The sequence below is a fragment of the Desmodus rotundus genome, chromosome 11, assembly GCF_022682495.2.
Source record: "Desmodus rotundus isolate HL8 chromosome 11, HLdesRot8A.1, whole genome shotgun sequence".
Classification (NCBI taxonomy): domain Eukaryota; kingdom Metazoa; phylum Chordata; class Mammalia; order Chiroptera; family Phyllostomidae; genus Desmodus; species Desmodus rotundus.
In genome coordinates, this window is record NC_071397.1 from 12962490 (window position 1) to 12984869 (window position 22380).

Below are 22380 nucleotides of genomic sequence, written 5' to 3' on the forward strand. Positions count from 1 at the left end.
GCATGAAACGGGATGACATATTAAATGTAAAGTGGCTGGCACAGACAGGTCCCAGGACAGGCCTGCCATGGATGGTAATGGCAGGTGTTTCCAGGGCTCCGGACAGCAGGGAAGGGTACTGGCCTTTCACTCACCATTCCACTCCCTCGTCGAGGTCCTCACTGTCAGCACCGACTCTGCTCCGTCAGGATACCTCCTTGTGGTGTAAAACCTTTGGTATATTTTAATTCCAGCAGAAGTTTTCCAATACACCTCATCATAGTTACTCACATCACTGATGCACTTTATAGAAAAGTTTTGTCCCTCAGAAACAGAAATTGGGTCCGGGGTTATTGTTAGGTTGGCTGAAAGAATGCAAACAAAACAGACAAAAGAAAACCGACAACAAGTACAGCGTTTAGTCTTTCTGGTGCCATCGACACACGAGGGAAATTTAAGACAGAGACAGAAAGTGTGCGCCATCCTGACTGCTTGTGTCAACACGGGATTGGTACCTTGCTGCTCCTGGGCTTTACTTGTTTCTAGGCTGTTCCCGGTGGTGCTCTGAACTGTACTCATTTCCATCACATGCCTTAGGAGCTCGTGCGCTTCCCCTTTGTGGCTGGGTTTATGTCCTGATGATCAGCAGAGCAAGAGGTTGCAAACTTAGGGATGTCGACTTAACCCAAGCTCCCCTCCAACCTCTCCTGTGACACCTCGGGGGACACTAAGTGGCTCAGTTTTTAGAACACTTCGTTCTTTAGTTTTTGAAAATACTTTTTAAAAATCACACCACATTGTATTTTAATTTCTCTCTTTCTATATGTCTCCTCCATAAAAATGTGAGCCCCTCAAGCACAGGGCTCTCTCTTCTGTGGCTTTGCATCCCCAGAACTTAGCACCAGGGTGTGGAACCCAGTCAGTGCTTACTAGGCAGGAGTGATTTCTGGAGCTACATTTGACGTCGGGGGATCACAGAGTTTACTGCTCAAATACGGACTGGGCCGTAGAGGCACCCCAGCTATGTCTCCCTATGTTTACTCATCTTTCTGAGAGTTTCCACATGGGTTCACGAGGACGTATTCACCGAGAATGTTAACAAGCCCTCTACAGATATAAAAACTTAGATGAACGTGCCACTATTTTTGCCTCTAGATCTTGGAGCATGTCTTTCACACAGCTGACATTTCAAAATGCCATTCACTTGTGTCTTCTACCAGGGAACGCGTTCATGCCTTGAGCCACTGAGGCTGGCCTGCTCCTCCAATCAGTGTAAAATCTTATCTTTGGTCATAACCAGAAAAAATCAGGGTTTTCCATAGTGCCCTGGGAGGGCAGAAGCTGGGATTCAAATGCTCACATCCAGCTCCAAAGTCACACAAGCATGGATTACAGCACCCCTTGCGTCGCCCTTACTGGCTGCAGGGACCGTGAGCTGGCGATCGAAGGTTTAGTGAATTCTGAGAGAGAAAAGGAAAAGGCTCCTGGACTCACGAATCCTGTTCTTTTGCTTCTCGGATGAGGTCCAAACTACCAAGAAAGCTACACATGTCCCTAAGACAACTGAAGGCCCATAAGGGACACAGCTCTTGAGTAAGGACGTGCCGTGTACAACTGCGTTCACTACTGTCAGCTGTGAGCTCCTCAAAAGATCTGTGGTCCTTCGATCAGAGTGTTTGCAGATAAACCTACTTGCTCTTGGTAAAAATGCCAAGTCCCGAGAATATAAAATGTGAGTAAGAGCAAAGAGTATATTTATATCAGTCTTTTCTCAAAATTGTTTAGGTGATGGGGGGTCTTATGACTTATTGTAACAGTTCATTTTTGTAAGATAGGTGGAAAAACAAGTTTGACTGCTCTGTTTGCAGATAGAGTTGAAGCTATAACACCTTACGATATGAGAAGAAATGCTATTTTTAAGGGGCATAAATAAGCTGAATGAATGGAAATATTTAAAAAACTTGTTATAACTGTAAAATAACCACAAAGTATCAGATTGCTAGAGCTTTCTGCAGCATTCTTCCTAGAATAGGTGAAAGGGGAGAGGAGGGATGGCAGGGAGGGGTGAAGGGTGATGAGGACTGAGCTACTGTAATTCAAGGGAGAAAGAATAAAATTATGGGAGGAAAGGGGGAAAATTAGGAGCATTGCTCTCATTGTAAACTCATGATTAAATAGGGCTAATCTGAGTGTGAAACTTCTCCCCGTCCACTTCCTGCCTCACAGCACAGGCCGGCTGTTCCTTTCCTGAAGTCAGATTCCCATCCCACCCCTCCCCTATTTTAAAGACTTCATTTGAACTTACATGGCACAGAGGGAAATCCTCTACTGTTTCCCCTTTTGTGACTCACCCCAACCACACTCCCACCGCCAGGGAAGGCCCTGCTTGATCGGCTCATGGATACTCCCTATTGACTGGCAGCCCTTGGTTTGAGGTGCAATGCTGAAAACCCTAGTGAGAGTCCTTACCCACAGAGGTGAATGTCACTTCTATGTCCTTACTGCCTCGAGCTCCGTGGGCGCTGATGAACTCACACGTGTAGACAACTGTCTTTCCGGCTGACCCGCTGGGACACTGGGTTCCATCGGCCTTGAGGGTGTACCTGCTACAGCTGGAATCTGATTCTGTTTCAGAGCTTCCTGCAGAGACACAGCAGTTCTTTTGCTGTCACAGTTGGCTGACTCTCTGAGTTAGTGGCAGAGAGGCCAAATTATGGAACACTAATGAAATTAGTTTTCTTCTCTTTGAAAGAAGAGGTGGCGGGATGTGTAGTGGTTAGGTCTGCGGACTCAGGAGCCAGGTTTCCTGGCCCCAAACTCGAACAATAGCTGGCAGGGCATTGTTGAGAAAGTCACCAACCTGCTCTGTGCTTCAGTTTCTTCAGATGTAAAATAAGGAGAAATAACAGTAACTACAGCCCAGGACTATAGTCAGGCAAAACGGGTTGCTACATAAAAACACTTAAGACAGCACCTGGCCGGGCCCTGCCCCATTAGTGATGGTCACTAGAACGTAGAAAATAAAGAAAGAGAAGCCAGGTCTTTGGACATGATTTCCACTAGATAGAAAAAAATGTTAGGTGATTTAGACTATTATTATTATTATTGAAAGGAGAAAGAAACAAGACTGAACATCTGACATTCATGTCATTTGAGAAATGTTTGCATAACTTGTTCCCTCTTATTAGCCCATATGATTTTTTTTGGAAGCTTCAACTTCATGCGTTCTCAGGCTACCAGCTGTTTCCCCTTCAAAATAGCTCCTCTTCAACACCTTGCTTCTCAGTTCCCAGATGCCATGCCCTCCAAGCCATCTTTACTTCTTGCCTATGGCTCTGTACCACCTACCTGGTGAGTGTTTTCTACTCCGGTCCATTAACAATAAAATATTTTTTAATAATAAAATAATAAAAATAAATCTTACCCTTGCCTTCAAAATAAACTAAAATCTCCTTAGTGGGGTATATGCAACTATTCACAATATGATTTCAATCTGCTTCTGTACTCTTTATCTCATTCTCTATCATTCTTAAAAACTAGGTCAAGTCCTTCAACGTGCCTTGTAGCTTCATACCCTGTGCCTGTGTTCACACCTGGAATATTCTCCTTCCCTCCTGTAGACTCCTGCTCATCCTTCAAGTCCCTTTCTCACCAAATGCATGTGCAGGACAATGAGCTATGCAAGATGGGGCATATAAAGACACGTACAGAAATAATGATATTATATAGTAGATAGGTTTCATAATAGAGGAATACACATAGTGTGGGGATTAAAGGAGGGAAGTTTTAGTTAGGAGGTTTCAGAGAAGAGGGGAGGTTTGCTCGATGCCTGGAAAGACACAGATAGAAAAGGTGGCTGTGGTGCTCTGGTGTGAAGTTGTGGTTGGGTTGTGTGTGTGGATCGGTACTCTTTGGGGAATGTGGTGTTCTATAAACCTGCTTCAGGAACAGGGGCTCAGCTGGGGGACAGAAGGGCAATAAGACAAGTGGGCTCTAACCTCCCCATCCTTTTTCTAACTCAAGCAGCTCCACTCTGGTCTGCTTTACACACCAGACATGAGGTTCTCTGACGGGGGCAATGTGGCCTCTTTGGGGGGAATTTGGCAATATTTGGGGACACTTTTGGCTGTCATAACTGGGGGTGCTACTGACATTCAGTGAGTAGAGGCCAGGGCTGAGGATAAACACCCTGCAAGGCACAGGACAGCTCCCCTCAGCAGAGACTAATTTGGCCCCAAATGTCACTAGTGCCAAGGTTGGGAGACCCCACATTAGACACATACATGGATTGTGCTTGAAGGAAAAATTCTACAGGTAAATCAGAAGCCACTGGTGGAAACCACAGCACAGAAGCCGCTGCATGCTGGTCATGTCTGGGGGGAACCAGCAGTTCTGTGAGGCTGAAACCTGCAGGGAAAGAGTGGAGATGAGGCTCCCCAGAGATGGCCAAGCCAGAAAATGGAAGTGGGAAGTGCGAATTGGTAGGGCTCACACTGTGTTTCATACAGCACCCCCAGGGCGGTGCACCTCGAGGTCCTGCCCAGATGCTGCTGAATGCCGCTAATAAGCTGGTGCTGTGTTCTCTGAAGAAGAGATGCTGTGCAATTACGAGTTTGCCACTCAAGGTTAGATCACATCCAGTGAAAATTTTTCATCAGCCACAGTGAGGAACAGTGAGGGGCTGGCTTTTAAAGTTATTGCCACTATCAGAAAATAGTTACTATGGCAGATTCAATGTATTCAGGCCTGTTTTAAATACTTATATTGATCATCTCAGTGTTCATCCCTGCAAAGTCTTGCAAAGGAGAGGTACCATTATCACTATTTGATGGATGAGGGTCTGGGAGTCAGTGAGGTGCCGCATCCTGCTCTGTGTCAGGACAAGGGTGCGTGGCTGGGCTGGGCTGATAGCTCTCCAGGACTGGGTACCGTCTACTGCAAAGCACAGGGTGTGAGGCTAATATTTCCAGGACAGAGGACTTGGCTCAAGGTCTTTCTTTTTCTTTTTCTTTTTTTAAATCCAATTTTGTGGGCATCCCTTCAAGTAGAGGGCTCACTTTTTAAAATCAAATTTGTTTATGGTGTCGCTGGGAACCCAGAGAGAGACAGGGGGGAGGAGGAAGATCGGGGCTGTGGAGGGGAGCCCTTTGCCACAGTCATGGAGACACGTCCCCACGTAGAAATGAGCTATTGGACTAAGTCCAGGGCTCTCACTCCCCTCTGCCCAACAAGGTCTCCTGTGACATTTGGCACATATGCCACTGCCTAGAGCCCAAACCTGGACATTCGGATTTAGTTGCAAGAGTGAAGCCCTGACATCTGTTCTTCTTTAAAAAACAAAAAGTGTGACCCCCACGTGCAGCCAGGATGCACAGTGCTGCTCTGGCAATGCTACTTGCTACTGCAAGTCGCTGTTCTACTTTGTCCTCCCTCAGTCCCCGAGGCAGGCTGGTTTCTAGTAGCACTTTATAAAGTGTAGCTGAATGGATAAGAAAAAAAGAGCCAAGTGTATGTGTGTGTGTGTGTGTGTGTGTGTGTGTGTGTGTATAGTCTATAAGAGACCCACCTCAGAACAAAAGACACACACAGAAGGGGCTGACGCCCTCTTGTAAAGATTCAAGGGTTTTATGAATAATCTGCATGACGACGGGCAAGGAAACGCGAACTTTACGAACTCATTAGGGAACTGTTCTAGCCTGTGGGCAGGAAGGGAATTAAGACCTCATTATTTTTTACCCTCATGCCACATCAGAAGGGCTATGGTGACACTGGAAACTCTGTAGCCTTTAAATGCCCCCACGTGTCAACGCGTCCCTACGCAGTCCAAGCTAGTATTAGATACAGAAACATGAGGAACCGCACTAATAATAACAATTACTGGTCCCTCTACCGTTACTACCAGTAGTAGCGCTAATGCTACAGTAGTCCCTCTTTATCCGCAGTTTGGCTGCCGGCTACTTCAGTTACCCACAGTCCACCGTGGTCTGAAAATATTAAAAAGAAAATTCTGGAAATAATTCATAAGCTTTGAATTGCGTTCTGCCTAGAACCCTCATTCTCAATAGCGTGATGAACTCTTATGCCATCTCTCTCTCTGTCCCACCCTGGATGTGAATCATCCTTTCGTCCAGCACATCTCCACTGTATACACAGTGCAATTAGATATTTTGAGAGACCACGTTCACATAACTTTTATTGCAATATATCGTTATCACTGTTCTATTTTATTGTTAGTTAGTATTGCTAATCTCTTACTGTGCCTAATTTATAAATCAAACTTTATCATAAATATGCATGTACAGGAAAAAACAGTGTATCGAGGGTTTGGTACTATCCACGGTTTCAGGCATCCTGTCCCTGGGTCTTGGAACATATACCCTGTGGATAAGGGGGGACTCCTGTATTACCTCTGCTACCATTATCATTAATATCATAGTTAGTGCCTGTTGATTTGAAAAACTGCAGAAATCCCACTATATGCAAGAGACCTCCCCCACTCCTTAAAGCTAGAAAGTTCATTATTGCCGATTACTTCTTTCTGTCTTACCTCTTGCCACCGTGTTTTGAAAACGAAATGCATCTGTTTCTGAGGTGAGGTAACATACTCAGTTCCACCTGTTTTGGTGAATTATTTAGCTAGATTGTTTCTTACTGACCTAGAAAAATGGGTGCTGAAGCATCTGGGGAGTCTGGAGAAAGGTTGCTGCAGAGAGCGGGCAGCAAGGGAGCGTGAGGGAGGGCAGGGTGCCCAGAGCAGAGGCTAAATTCATCAGAGAACTGATTTCTGCAGGAGGCCAGCCCTGTGACAGGAAACCCATTGTTCTGAGGAAGGTTCAGCCTGCACGGGGCATCAGGCCTGTCCGAAGACGAGGTGGCCATAGAGGTCTCTGAGCATCTGTACGGCAGACTTCCTGGTTTCTCTGCCAGAGGGCCAGCTTTTTCACCCCTCCGAGCTGAAAGCTTAAGGGCTTTCAGGGGAACTTTGCAAGGTCTTTCTCCCATCTGGCAGTTCCTTCAGGATGCTTACACCTCCTCTTCCTCAAAAATCAAGGAAGTGACTAAATGTACCATGTGTCAACACATTCAGCAGTTACCACATGCCTTTCCCATTCTCCTGGGTGCTTTAAGGTCCAATACAAATGCTGCAGCTGAAATGTGTTTTGCAAAACAGATCGGCTCAGGAAAAGGTGCATGGAAATTGTTCATTATTTTGTTTTTTATAATTTAATATATTCTGATAGGAAAGGCTTTGTAAAATAAAGTGTCTTAAGGTATTTCATGGGGAAAGCCATATTTTATTTGAATGGTTTTTTTAAGGTAAAGATAAACATAATACTGTCAGTTTTTAAGGGAAGGATTGGATGTTGTTATATGAGGGCTCTAGGCAGAAAGCCGTCTTTTGCTTCTGAATAATCGCTGCCAGACCAGCTCATCCCAGTGCTGGCTTGCCAGGCATGGTGAGGGAGTTCGGCCAAGATAAGCACTGGTTTTAGGACACAAGGCTTGAATTGAGTCCCAATTCTTTTTCTTTTCCTATTGTGACAACCTTGAATAAGTCATTTAATTTGGACCTCAATTTCTTTTTGAAAATTAGATGGAAAAAACCGCCAGCTTCAAACCTGGGGTCAAGTTTAAATGTGATTAAAAGTAATAACATGTTCTTTAAAAAATTAGTAATCACAAAATGGTATACCAAGCAGAGTTAGTATTGCTATTTTAATTTTGTATTGTTGTTGTTGTTATTATTATTATCATTCATCAGTATAAACTGTGGGGTGGGGAACTTCAAGTAAGATCTCGGTTCTAAAATGAAAGCAAGTTGGATCAGAAATTGACCTGAGAGAATTGAGAAGCAAACAGGTTTACTCAGGGAGATTTAAGAAAAAAAAGCCCAGAGACACAGAATTAGATAACATAGAAGAAAGTGTGGATACAAAGGCACAGAAGTGACAAAGACAGACAGCAAGAGAAGAGACACAGAAACGAGAAGTTCCAAGCCAGACTCCAAAGCAAAGGCAATGACTTCATCCTTAACTCGGTGCTGAACATGGAGAGGACAGGAAGTTGGGGATGAGCTTTTCTGTGGGCTAAGGACACGATGTCCCTAAGTCATCAGGTCACTCCCTCTTGGATCTTCTCTGCTAGGATCTTGTCTACAATCCAGGTGTACTGCTTGTATGCATTCATTTTTGGAATTTTTTTCTAGAATGGCTAAGCTGGAGCTGGCATCAAACCTGTACTTTTTCATAGTCTGAAGTCTAGGGAAAAAAACAGCCATCTGACACTGTCTTCCACCCACAGCATCTCCCATCTTTACGTAGCCAGGGGACAAAAACCAGTTTGTGAAACCAGTTTGCCATCTAACATTCTTACCTGGAATGCTTATTTCTCCCTCCTGCTTCCACTCCACTCGACTCCAGTTAACGTTGATCTCACTGCAGCAGTTCAAAGACACAGGATTGTTGTCACACGTCACCTTCACGTCTTCACTTGAGAAAATTTGGATGGGTGTGACATTAATTTTTTTTCTGGACTCATATTCAAAAATATCTAATGTCAGCTTGCAAATATATTCACCTGTATAGAATACACAAAAGCATTTATTACTACTACAGGTGTGTATCACCTTAGAAGAACGATAGCTTCGTCTTGTGTCCCCACAGTGCTTCAAGAAACATCTTTTTCAAAAGCATCGGAGACTTGGTCTAAACAGCCCTAAAGGAACATTCAGGGAGTGAGACAGTCTGTGCAGATCTTTCTAAAGACACAAGGTAAAGAGTAGACAGATGTTCTAAGGAAATAGCAGAAATCTCAGAGTCTTGACTGGTAAGTAAAGTGTGTAAAGATGAAAGAGGGAGACGGAAAAATTGTAAAGCCTTGGAGAATTAGAAGATTGTGGATAACTTTAGCATTCTACTTAACTCTGGGGCAAAATCAGAATCAACAAAGATGTGATAGGACCTATGTGTCTGCAACCCAACTTCATTCAGAGAAAAAGATGCCTCTGTTGACCTCTGGATTATAATGGGGTTATTAAATTCTAGAATGTCAGGTTTAAGACTTGTGGTTCTGTGGTTGCTGGGGGAGAGGAGCAAGGAGGGGCAGGGAGAAGGGATTACAATGGAGTACAAGAAAATTGGGGGAAGGGGATGGAAATGTTTACCATCCTGATTGATTAGGGTGACAGTTTCAGACATATACCTAAACTCATTAAACTGTACACTTTAAACATGCACAGCTTATTACATGTCTATTCTATCTCCACAAAGCTGTTTTAAAATTACAAAATAATTAAAGGCATGAGTTGCTTTTTGTCTCAGGTCACAACTCATAAGCTTCAGTAAATGTGGAAAACCGTATTTGTCCCCCAAGACTAACTTGCTTGGCTGATATGCCATGGGACTAATTTTCAACGTGGAAAAGTTGAGCCTGGTGACTTCTCTTTGAAGGTGAAATGCTATACACACTTCCTGTACTCTGCTTCTCTACGAGTTCTTCACTCCTCTCCTCCCACCAGTTATTGGCTGGAAACCCACCGGCGTCCCCCTGAGTGATGTTGTAAATGGTGAGGCGGGACACTGAGGTCATGTTGTTGAGCACGGTGGTGTCAATCCAGAATCTGCTGCTGTTCTGGATGTCAGAGCGCCTTCCCACATGGTGCCAGGACACGTTGGAGGATGGAAGTTCAGTTTCACAGACCAGAGTGACCGTATCCCCTTCAAAGATGATTTCGGGTGTGACAGAGAACTTAGTTTCATCTGGAAACCCAAAGAAAAGAATTATTGCGATTCTGAAGCAAAGAAATGCAACTGATGCTACTCACCAGACGCTGTGACCACAAGGGTTGTCACATGGTCACCACAGCATCTGTGGTGCTCTCAGGAATGCGGCAGCCCGGCTTCCTCCCTCCATCCCTTGGTGTCTGGGGTCCAGAGTCAGAGCCAGCCAGGTACTAGGGACATGGTTTCCAGTCTGGGAGCTTTGCCCACTTAAGAGTCCTCAATGGTAGTAATCTGGATCCCAAAGCTACTTTTAATATTTCCAATAGTCTGGCAGAAAATTGCACATTTGTTTATGAAAAAGCACACCAGCCAACTTAAACATCGAGTTTCTTTGCTGTCCACTCAGATAACATCACCTGCTTCTCACTGATAACTGATATCTCATACTGACTGGAAGCTCTGTCCTGTGTCTTTGATGAGTTAGAAATGGGAAAACAATTGTTTTAAATAATCAGGTCTGGGAAATAACTTTTTTAACACCAAATTCCCATGGGTCCTTAAGTGTGGGAGCCTTATAGACACTCAGGTGTGGCTCAGAATCCTGGTTCTGTGCCTCAGGCAGCTGTGTGGCCCTGGAGAACCTGCCGGGCTGCTCCGAGCCTCAGCTCCCTTGTCGGGAGAGCAGGGCAAGCTGCCTTGGGAGGTGCTCTAGGGGAAGGGTAGCTGTTATTATTGTTTTCACAGTAAAATTCTGGAGAACCACTGCACTGAGTAATCTCACAGATAGAAATAAAAACACAGTACTTGTCCTTTTTGCATGTCTTTTTAAGGTTGCTCTTTGCTTACACACCAGGCAGTTTCCCCTTCAGCTGTGCCTCGTGCTACATCCCTCACGAGGTCCATGTGGCGAGGGGATTCGGGAGCTGGGTGAGGGGCCTGGGAGGCCTCTTTTGCGTGGGGCTTCGTGGTCAGGCCAGCCCTCTCCATGGGGTAAACATGGAACTAAAACACCATAACATTAATTTGGGGTGATTATGTTCTGGCCAAAATATCAAGGCATCTAAATATTTCTTATCCCTCTTTATTAGGTTCCTGAGTAAACTAAGATTTTTAAAAATCACATTCAACAGTTAGGAACCAAGGCCACCCATGAGTATTTAATATAGTGAACTGGCTTGAAGTCCCACAAACTTGTGTTGCTTACTATGTGTCCCTGAACAAACTAGTTACCCTCTCTAAGCCTTCATTTCCTCACCTGTAAAATGAAGATTATATCTACCTCCCAGATTCCGTGAAGACGAAATGTGACGAAGACACTGGGTTACACATAGAAAGATACATTAACAGCACCCTCTTTTCATTACTATTGTTGCTAATTACTGTGACTAGTAAAACTGCCAGTATCGTAGGGCTGTATGGAAGGGATCATACATTTATTGGCAGTGGTTAAAGAAAGGGTGTTCTAGTTAAGGGGCCCTGACCATTGATCGAGCATCACCAGAGGATTGACACGACAAAGTCAGTGCACCTGTTCCGAAGAGCGCCATGTGCCCCCGTGCTTCATAAAGAAGGTTTCAAACTAAGTTCCTGATACCGACTCATTCATTCAGCATTTTTCTCTCTTGTGCTCTTCCTCTCCCCTGCCCTTCAAAGATAATTTTTAAAAAGCACCCAGTCAGGTGAAGTTTTTGAATATCTGTATTCTGGATAAACACTGCCAACACCACAGCGAGCAGGGTGGCGTCTGAGTCCCCCCCCCCCCCCCCCCCCGGAACTGCACGAGTTCGTGTTTGTGCTCTAAGGCTGAGGATATCACGGAGCCACACAGGCCGTTGGAGGAGGACGGAGAAGAGCGTACATCCTCTGCGGAAAGGGGGATAGAGGGCCGTTCACCATGACTTTGGAAGAGTCAGCCGCAGACACCAAAGCACTTTTGTGAAGCACAGTGTCAGCACCACGGTTTCTGGACTGACAGCCGCTGGTCAGTGAAACTGCTGGGCACTTCCTCATTTCACTGTCTGACTGTCCTCAGCGCAACTGAAATTTTGGGGAAAGAGGAATCATAACGGAAGCTTACCTGTGCTAGAAACTACTGCTCTTCTGTGCCCTCAGAGTGATTTTTAAAAAAGAAAGAATTTTTCAGGGCAAAGCATCGTTGGTTGGTGGGGTGCTGTTAGGGTGGTGTGGCATCGCTAAAGTTGCTTCTGTGTGAGGCCACTTATTCTCTTTTCTTTACAGTTCTCATCAGTTTGTTGCTACCTTATTTACTCTGATTTTTTCTTTTACTCTTTTATCTTGATTTTGTTGTAGCGCTTTCTTACCATTGTGTCTCTCTCTTTCAATATTTTATTTTTAAAAAGTTCTGCTGTCTAAAAATACCAGCAGAGACTGTAAAGGGAAAGAGCATAAATCCGCTGTGAGGATGGCCCAACCGCTGAGAAGGGTGCCCTCTCTCCAGTTGTGCCCACGACAGTCCCTGCCCTGTCCTCCCACACTGTGACCACGTTGCTCTGAAGAGGAACCGTCTTTACTTGGGAACCACAGGACTGAGCTACCCAGACATCTGCGGGCCAAACTCCAGCCCAGCAAATCTCTGCCCTGCGGGGTCCCCATGTATTCCACAAGCAGCGTTATAGGTCCACCCACCTACTAACACGACAGAGCCCAACTCTGTGCCCCACTTGTAAAATGGGGGAGAACATCTAGAATCCCAGGATCCGTACAACTGTTAGATGTGATCCAAAGCAGTGGTTCTGAAACTTGCCTGTGCATCACGTCACTGCAGGGCTTGTTAAAACACAAATTGGCCCCCTTTGGTCTAGGGGGGCCCCAAGACTTAGCATTTCTACCAGTCCCCAGGTGGTAATGACACTGTTGCGGGGGGGGGGCACCCTCTGAGAACTATTGCTCTAAAATAACAGTGGCCCCCTGTTTAATATCACTGCATTCCACAAAGTTGTGGTCCCAACCTGAACCACAACGCTGGCTTTACTTTTTTGGATATTTTGGCCCTATTAATTTTTTAAAAATCTGTAAACCCAGATGGCTCTGTGGCCCCCTTGCAAACTCTCTCCCCTTGCAACCCCTCCCCCAACCGCAGTGACATTAGTTTTGTGGGGAGAACTAAGATGGGGGAGATGGCACAAAATCCCATGCTGTGGACTGGAGACTCTCCACAGGGGACATGGTAACAGAATTTCTTAGGTTTAAACATAACGATAAACACCACTGCCATATCCAAATGGAATCTCTGCATAGGAAAAATGTAGCAGTGTTCTACTTACTACTAGCAACTGCTTGAAAGGAATTGTAGTCCATTTTGTAGGTCTGATTGAGGCTCTGTGCTACTAGATCATTCGCTTTCCGCATTAATTCGGGCGATGGTGTTGTAGTCTTGACTGCATATGTCACGACCACACTTCCGGGCCTGGACAGAGACCACTCAGTTCAGTAAAGCAGGAATTGACCTGGAAGAGTCTAGATCCTTATGGCTAATTTGTGTGGGAAAACAAATGGCAGAAGGGCTCACCGCAATCAACGTGTTTTCAACCTCTAGTTGAAAGCCTGAGGCAGGGCTTGCACACTCAGAGGTGTGCAGACAGCTAACATAAATGAATGAAATAGCCAGACAGGGATGAGGGAACAAATCACACGAGCTGGCCATAGGTGGCAGCCACAATGCAGAGACTTGTCATACAGCCGGGCTGACCCAGTGTTACCAGCGAAGCTTAGTATCAAGGGAAGCCAAACTCCTGACTGTTTCTGTAAACATTCTTAATTTTTAACATTGGCAACCAGCTTTTTGAAAAACTGTGCAAACCGACTTGTGTCTGCCAGGGTCCCCAACTTCCGGGAGAGCCACCCCTATTGCAGCCTGCATCTGAGGCCCTGGCGGGCCAACTTTTCTTGAATAAAGGCATCATTGCATGACATTATTTCACTTTTCTATTTCTGAACTCCCTAAACTACACACTTATCCAATATCTTTGCAAAATCCTTGTGTGTGTAGAATGAACACAAATCTTTTTCTCACTTTCCTCTAAGTAGGTACCTCTGTAAGGAGTAAACTACAATTCTCAGTATTTTAGCCGCTTTAAGCCCCAGCAATCTGCCCCCACTGAGCATCCCAGATGTCACCCCTCTGACAGGCTTTTCCTCCTTCACTAATGTGGTCTGTGCCATTAGATAGAAATGACCCAACTATGGCATTCTTACCTGAACCCCGTCACAGTCACCAAAATGAAGCCTGGTAAAATACTGTAACCTTTCCAGAACTGGAAAATAAAGTAAGACAAGTGTCCTGAATCAAGGTCCAGTGAGAGAGATGACAAAGATTAGAAACCAAGTAAAAAGCACGTATCACTTATCACTCTGAGTAAAATTTTGTCCTGCATATTTTATTAGCATTGGCATCAGCGGATCTTTGAAGAAGTCCTTCCTATCTACCTGTGAAAGTGTGGGTTCTCTAAAAGCAAACACCAGATTAAATGTGTAAGAAATTTGCTCAGGAAATAGCTAGGAAAGAATATGGAGGAAGCTGCAGGAAGCCATCTGACCCCAAGTGGAAGAGAGCAGGAATGAGGTTGGATGAAATCACCCTACACTACACTGAGCCTGGGAAGCTTCGACAAGGCCTTCAAAGGGGTCTCGCGTCTGGCAGACACAGACCTGTCGAGCTCATTCTTTGGCAGCCAGCAGCAATCACTGTCAGGGCTCTCAGAGGCAGCTGCAGCTGGGGCCCTCGGTCAATTTCGGCGCCTGTGGTTGGAGAACCACTGGTGCACTCGTGTGGCCGCCACACTGCCTAACACACTGCACTTAACATAATGCAGCACTGGTTGAGCGAATGTGGGTTTTGATGATGTTTTTACTCCAGATTGTTTCTCTGAATACCAACCCTACGAGAAATTCAATTTGATTCAAGTCACATTTACAAGGCAGATGCCATATGCAAAGAAAGCACTGTGTACCAGCTACCTGGGTGGATGGGATCCAGAGATTACTGTATTTTGCTGTGCATAATGTACACTTTTTCACCCAAATTTTTGAGGGAAAAATAAGGATGTGCATTATACATGCGTAGTACCTGAAATACCCTATATCTGTTTTTGTGTTTTGTAATTGTTACATAAAATTTCTTATGCTATAATATGTTCAAAAATAAATGCTAAAGTTCTTTTATAATACAAAAAACATGTATCTAAATATACATAAATAAATAATTGAACTAAAAAATTAAAACAAAAGGTTTTTTTTCCTGAAAGTTTGGGCCAAAAGATGGGTGTGCATTATACATGGCAAAATACAATAATATGTCATTCTCTTTCCTCAAAAGGACATGATTTTGTGTGTGGTTGTGTGTATGAGGAAGGTTCTCATGCTGTGCAGAACCTGCTACATGCCAGATATGTAAATCAGGTGCCCAAGAGCCCTACTGAGTCAGCGCTTCATCATGGCACCCTTGGAGAATGTTGATGTGGTGTGGCACACTCAGGAAGTGTGCCTGCTCCTGCCCGCAGAGTTAAGGAAGTCATTATCTCAGTGTCCCTGTAATATGTGCACGCCAGTTGGGAAAGTCTATTCCAAATAGGTCAATTCAAGGAAAGCATTTCGGTTTAGATGAATCAATCCAATGTACAGCACTTACAATAGTGTCTGGCACACAGTTAACTAACACGCAGAGAATATTCTCCGTTTTTACCTAAGTAAATTTAAATCTGTCTTAAATGTAAATTTAAATCTGTCCTCGGGACCGCTAGTGCAGAGTGATTTGGAACCCTCTGTGCCACCCTTGGGCTGGCCCACCCGAAAGATGTAAGGGTTTCATCCATGTGCTGTGTGGAGACAAGTAGAAGTGTACATCTGGTACTTCTAGATCAAGTTCTTGGGCCTCTGAATAGGTTTCAGTGAGTTCATGTCACCAAGTCTTATCTGAATCAATTCTATCCTGGGAAGAAGTCCCACCTACAGGTCAAGATGATGTCAAATCACCCCCTGAACGCTGTTTGATTTGAGCACTTTTTAATTCATTATCCCAGAACTATAGGAATAATTTTCACGTCCACATTCATAAATTCTGACCGATCCAAGCAAACTATCCATTGTTAATGCAACGGATTCAGTTCAGCCCAAAGAGTGTTTGGTTAGGAGGTTCCTGAGGCCAAAACCTACCGCTGTCTCCAAGTCAGTCTTGTAGGACCTGTAGAGGGCCGAGGAAGTGTTCCTGAGCTCTTCTTGAAAGCCCACATTGAGTCTGACGGACATCCTCAGGGTTACAGCTGAAAAAAGGAGGCGATATTTTAAAATCTCCTGTTAGCATTTACGCACACCCAGGGCAGAGAAACATTTACTTGATCTGATATGAAATAGCCACTCAAAAAATGAACATTTCATGAGCAATTACTTACCTCCCTGGAGCTGGCAAAAAGGCCCTTTGGGGGGCAGTCCTTTAAGGCAATTGCAATGATGCCCTGCAGGGGAGTTGTCGTGGTCTTGACAAGTGAGGTTGGGAAGGCACTGCTCTTGAGGCCACCGGTAGCCTGTCTCACAGGAGCACCAGACGTCATTTCCAGTAGGTCTGCAGACTAGCATAAACCCGAACAGTGAGGAAAGAGAAGGGGGTCACCACGTTTGCGTTTACAGACTACAAGTACTATTTATAGGCTAACTTGATTCCATATTGCCCTCTGGGAAGTCAACAGTACTGCATGAGATTCCCATGATTCCTGTATGTATCACCATGCTATTTGGCATGGGCATCTAAAAGATGATCCCTCCAACTCACCCATGGGATGTCTCAAATGATATTGCGATAAACAGATTTCTGGACATAGAGTGTATGATCGCTAGCCTCCAAGATGGCCCCTGACCACCCCTGCATCTGGGAGTATGCACACCCTTTTGGAGCACCCTCTCATATTGTACTGGGGTTGGTCTGGGTGACCAGTAGACTATAACGGAAGTGATTTCAGGCCCTCAGAAACTGTGTGGCATAATAAATGTCTGTTGTTTGAATGCTAAGTTTTGGGGTCATTTGTTACACAGCAACAGATAACAAATACAGAGTACAAGTAAAATTGTGCCTTTTATATTTCATGTCAAATGTGATCAGCCCAAACAGACTCTGCTCCCACACACAGGGACATTGAAAAATGCTCTGAAAACAGAGAGCTCTGAATTTATTTCTAAAACTGGACCAAAGTGATATCACTGGATGCTGTTTCTTCTGCACATGGGCACCTGGGCAAAGGCTCAACAGAGTGACTATCCGAAGGAAAGCCATCTAGTAATTGTTCCTGAAGTAGGAGTAACAACTGAGCTCCAGTGAACCCTTGGACATGGATGCAATCCTGTGCTCCGGAGGTCGTGGGAGCTGAGTACAGGCATAAGAAACAGAGGAAACCCAGGCTGCTGGTGACGGTGGTGGATTGGCAGGGGAATTTGAAGGGAGCCAGTAAGACCCTCTTTGTCAAAATTTCCTACTGACCGGAAGTCACACCGGTAACGTGTGCTTTGTTTTGTTTTGCTGTCATTTGTTCATTTTTTGAGAGAGGAGTGGAGGTAGCTTTTGAAGAACTTTTAACTCCCATGTAAAATAAGAGGGCGCTTTAAGAGGGTGACAAAAGCTACCATCACCAGACCACCTACTGCATTCCAGGTATATTTGGTGCTTTACATACGCTGCCTGGCCTTAGTTTTGTTTGCTATTATTATACAATGTCTTTCTTGAGAGGATCATAAAGTAAGCTGTTGAAAGAATGGGCAGGGAGAGGCAGGGGAAGAGGGGAATGGAGAAAATTTGGGGGTGCTTAGACATTAGTATCATGGTCAGAAAGTCTAATCTTCATTACCCACCCATCACATCCCACCCGTTCCTCTCCCAGGTCAGCTCTCCCCAGCCTGCCCTGCTAGTTCTCAGGTTCATGAGCCTGAGGTTCTCTCAGTCTGCTATCAGGAAGGTTTCAGTCCTTCAACATGTGAATGGCCAGTCTTGCTGGCCAGATAAATTAAACTTTCCCAGAGCGTGTGCATCTTAAAAGAGAAATGGCATAAACAGTGGAGCCCCTGGAATCGTACCTCCTTCAGAAGAACAAAATAAACCAGGAAGAATGTGTTCATATGTCTATATCAAGTGTACATAGCATTATTAGCTCACAACTCAAGCTTGTGTTAACACTCACACGCTATTCAACACAAACAAAACTTATTTATGTGATACTTATTGGTTTATTTTGTTTATTAAATTTGCTTTCTAGTATCCAAATAGATACCAAAGGTTTCCATTAAAAGTATTGGAAAGCAAAACAAAATTGACTAAAAATCTATCAAATTATTTTTTTCCCAAAAATAGGGGAAATAATTTTAGATGCAGATCTATGCTGAGTGGAGGCACAGAAAGGTGTTTCCTATGTTGTTCCAACATAACTGTTTTGTGAAACATTCTACGGAAGAGTCCTGTGCACAAATCATTTGAGAAACATTGTAGGTGACTCACAATGCACATTGGCATTGGATCAGAGAAGCTCATGGTAACTCCAGGAGATCAAGGCTAATGTAGCATTTGGTGGGGAATGGAATCCAAAGGGAGCTATAAGGCAGTGATTTCAGATTCAGGCGGAACTAAAGAACTATCTTAAGAACTAAAAATGAAGATGCATAGACTGACATTGTGTAGACTATTTAAAATACGAGAATTCAAAAGGATTTTGAAAAATATGAATTTTTATTCTTGCCACCATTTTAGAACAGTAAAGCCTAACATCTTAAAGCTTTGCAATGTACAAAGCAGTAACTTTTTATAAGACAAGGGATTGCCCTATCTTACAGCTGCTATGGCATAGAGGTGAAGGTCCCCTGAGACATAGGAGAGCTACCTAGCATGACCTCGAAAAGGAGCCAGTGACCCGAAAGCCTAACCCTATAGTCTGGGAGGTTCTTCTCCATGACTTGCTTCTGATCCAGGCATATACCTGGTTCCTATTTCCTGACCCATGATTCTAAAAAGAAGGGAACTTGCTACTTATTAACATCCTGAACCAGTACTTTCTATATCTACTGATTGCCTAGGGGAAGAGAAGCCAGTAGTTTGGCATGGCCATATCTTGGAGCCACTTTGTAACAACCAAACAAACAAACCACCAAATAAATATTTGGTCACATTTAAAATAAGCAAACCGGCTGCAGAGTTTATCAATACGGACTTCATCGGGAAGGCTATGAAGTCGTAAAATCACATATCAGGCCCATTGGGTCTTTTCACTAGCCTACTAGGTATACTTTTTTTTACGTGTAAGGAGCTCAGACGGCCTTTCTCCGGATGTGCCCAATCCTCCATTCTAAAGCAAAAGGGTCTTTCACTCACCCGTTGTCACCTCTATGCTTAAAATGTTGGCAGCTGGGTCAGTGTCATTGCCTTGAATTGGAAAACTGAGGCTGCTCAAGTAAGCTCTGATAGGCGCCAGGAAGGAGGCATTTTCCAAACTGATCTCAATGTCCACAGTGTACTCGTCCGCTGCAGGACGACTCGTAGCGACTGAAATGAAAGCACACGAAGGCTGTGAGAACTTACCATCGGCGGCGGAGGGAGAACACGCTAGACGTTTAAGTACTAAAGGTAATGACAAGAACATGTGGATGCTGGACACACCACTCCCTAACAGTGTCTAACAAAACTTTTTAGAGAGAAAAAGGAGTTTGTGACTGACCACCACTAAGTCCCCCTTCCTGATGCTTCCTCTCTACCACTTTACTATTTAAAGGAGCAAGGCAACTGACCTGCCTGGGCTCCTCGCAGTGGTTGTCGGCTATTTGAGAGACTCACAGGCTAAGCTCAGGACTTGTCCTTCCTGTCCATTCCCACACCCTTCTTGGTGTCCAAGGCCAAGAACCTCCATGTGGAGAATGGACTATAATGAGACAAGAATAGAAGCAGAGAGACCTAGGAGGAAGGTTTTGGCAACAGTCTAGACAATAAATGCCAATAAACGTCTTGACTCACCAGGATGGCCGATATGTTTCAAACACCATTGACTGACATGCACGTATTTTGAGAGTTGGACTATCTACACCTGAAGACATCCGGGAAAAGTCATCGGATTAATTCCCTCTGCTCCTAGCCTGTGCACACGGCACGGTTCTCTGTTTTTACTCTGCATCTCCAGTGTCCAGAACCTGCTAGGCACTCAACAAAAGTGAACTGGCAAGTGGGAAAGGAAAATAAAAGAGATCTTTAGCTCTTCATTGCTTTTCCAAAATATCTCCAGGCTGGCTGGCTGCTATCCTTCTAGATGAATCTGCTCCCCAACCCATGCCCACTGCAGGCAGGGCAGACCATATTAAATATACATATATTTGCATATAAATATGTTCACATATAAGTATATTTTATATAAATATATATCTGATAAATATATTTTATAATAAATATACATAATTTATTATATGTAAATATATAATTCATTATATATTATAAAATATATAATTCGTTATACATGAATATGTATTTATATATAAATATATGTATTTAAAACATATTTAAATGAATTTTTATGGTTCCATATATTACACTGTGTCTGGCCCACTATTAGCTGTAAGCTTCTCAAGGGCAGGAACTGTTTCTTTCATTCCTCATGGCCTTGCTCACTCTGTCTGGCATGGAGCTCACACCACATAATAAGTGGGTGTCCAATCAATTCTTGTAAAACCTATGACTCGCTGAATTGAGTCACAGCTTCACCTCTCTGTCACTGCCAAAAATTTTGGCTCATTCTTGGCTGAAAATATATAACTGGAGCAGAAGCCATGGACAACCTTAAAAAGTCAGGAAAATTTTTTACACAGACACATTGAGAAGGCAAGTGGTGGCCTATTTTATGTTGTCAGTTCCATACAGAAAAGATAAGTGACTACCTACAAAACCATCACCTTCAACTAAGTACAATCTGGACCTATGATGCCTATTTTATCAAACAATTAAAATTCTAGGTCTATTTTCTAAAAGGGCAAAGAATGTCTCCCATAATATTGCAAGACTTGTTCTAAATGTTCCAAGGATTATTTATGTGAAACACTAAAACAGAGTAAGTTTACTCCGGGAAATTCTGATTGATAAATTCTTGTGGGAGAAAACTGTAATGTTTGTTCACTTAGAGTTGCAAACTATGTTCGTCTTAGGATGTTGGTTTAACTCATTTACCTTGTTGAGAATTATTTCATTTTTTAGCATCATTCAGCTTAATGTAAACTGTAAAAAAGTCTGTGCAGATTTTCTTAAAATTAAAAATGCACTTAATGTATGTTTTCTCCTTATAAAAATATATTTACTGTAGAACAAGTGACTTTCAAGACCCAATGCAGAATCTCAGTCTGTCAAGATATTATGCCATTGCCTCAAATTTCCTGTTTGTTTGTTTTTCCCCCTGATTCTCAAATGGCTTTGTGATGAAAACAAGCTGCCTGGGGGGAGGAGGTGGAACTGCTTATCTTAATTTGTGTGATCCAAACCCTGGGAACTTGCCCACCGGGAACATTTGCAAAGGGGCAGCTGCCTGGTATTTACAAGGTCTGCCTTAGGGCACATTCTTTTTCCTGAAAAGTAATGTTTATACTCTCCAGAGGATTCCTCTTTGCTGCAACAGTCTCCTCTCCTCCCAAGGATGTAAACAGGATTTCCTTGACGTGAGCAGCTTTTGAGATCAGTGAGGTCTGTGATAATCGAATATCACCCAAGGGTCTGATAGCAGCAAACTATTGATGCCTGCCTGAGGGCCATGTCTACCACCCGTCCCTGAGCCCACCACTCTGTGCTCCTTACAGACAAAACTGTAGAACAAGCCTGTGCCTGGAACGCACATGGTGATTCGTGGACGTCGTCATTCCCCACTGAAGCCTAGGCAGTGAGGAAGATCTCCTCCGCTGAGGTCTTTGGAGGAGTTGAGCCAAAAGCTTAAAATACTAAGAAGGAAGTTCCTGTGACTTTAGCGAGTTCCAGTCTATGGGATTTGTGCAACTGTTAATAAATGCACCAGCCTCTAAGTCTCTCTGTTCCTTATTCACCTTTTCTGTTCCCCAATAACTTCTATAGGAGTTACAAAGTAACCTTCATCCTGAGCACCAGTTCTCCCCAGAGCTGGAGAAAAGTGTGGGAATCTCTAATAGAGAAGGAAATGTCTTCTTAAAAATGGCTCTTTCAAAGAGGCTCAACGCCCCCCCCCCAAAAAAAACCCACCACAGTAACTCAGAAGGTTATGGGCTTGTGATAGGGAATCACCTACTCCATGGGTGCCCACACCTGACTGATGATTATGCACACCTAGGGAATTTACACACACAGGTGTTTTAGAACTTCAACCGATGTAAGCCAAAGTAGAGTCTTCATGGGTTAGGCCCAGAAATCTGTATTTTTTTTCAGTTCCCACTGGTGCTTCTGGTCATCGAGCACAATTGGGGTCTAAGATTCTAATCCAAATGAGGAAACTGAGAAGGTAATCTTGGGGAACCAATATTAGCTCCTAACCTTGTTTCTGGCTTTAGCTTTGCTTTTTGTTTTCAGCGCCATCTGCTGGTGCTCCTATGGGCACAAACAATCATGCAATCTCCAAGCATATTTGCTTACTCTTATCTTTCCTCTTTTGCCTTGAGAGAGCTGATACTTGCTCACCTCTTTCTTCAGGGACACAGA

The 22380-nt window shown here is 44.0% G+C and overlaps 1 protein-coding gene across 4 annotated transcripts in view; it reads right to left on the reverse strand.

Annotated features, from left to right (window-relative positions):
• The window catches only part of ADGRF5 (adhesion G protein-coupled receptor F5), a 96940-nt gene that overhangs the window by 20663 nt on the left and 53897 nt on the right, over window positions 1–22380 (reverse strand). For 3 of the 4 annotated variants that reach the window (XM_045193068.3, XM_045193070.3, XM_045193067.3), the window contains exons 4-13: window positions 19063–19233; window positions 16109–16285; window positions 15873–15979; window positions 13917–13975; window positions 12986–13128; window positions 9516–9737; window positions 8353–8556; window positions 2449–2619; window positions 495–614; window positions 135–344 (exon numbers count right to left, since the gene is read on the reverse strand). In XM_045193068.3, the coding sequence (XP_045049003.2) occupies window positions 135–344; window positions 495–614; window positions 2449–2619; window positions 8353–8556; window positions 9516–9737; window positions 12986–13128; window positions 13917–13975; window positions 15873–15979; window positions 16109–16285; window positions 19063–19233 (1584 nt within the window). The remainder of the gene's footprint in view (window positions 1–134; window positions 345–494; window positions 615–2448; window positions 2620–8352; window positions 8557–9515; window positions 9738–12985; window positions 13129–13916; window positions 13976–15872; window positions 15980–16108; window positions 16286–19062; window positions 19234–22380) is intronic. The other variant, XM_024557676.4, reaches the window with a different exon arrangement.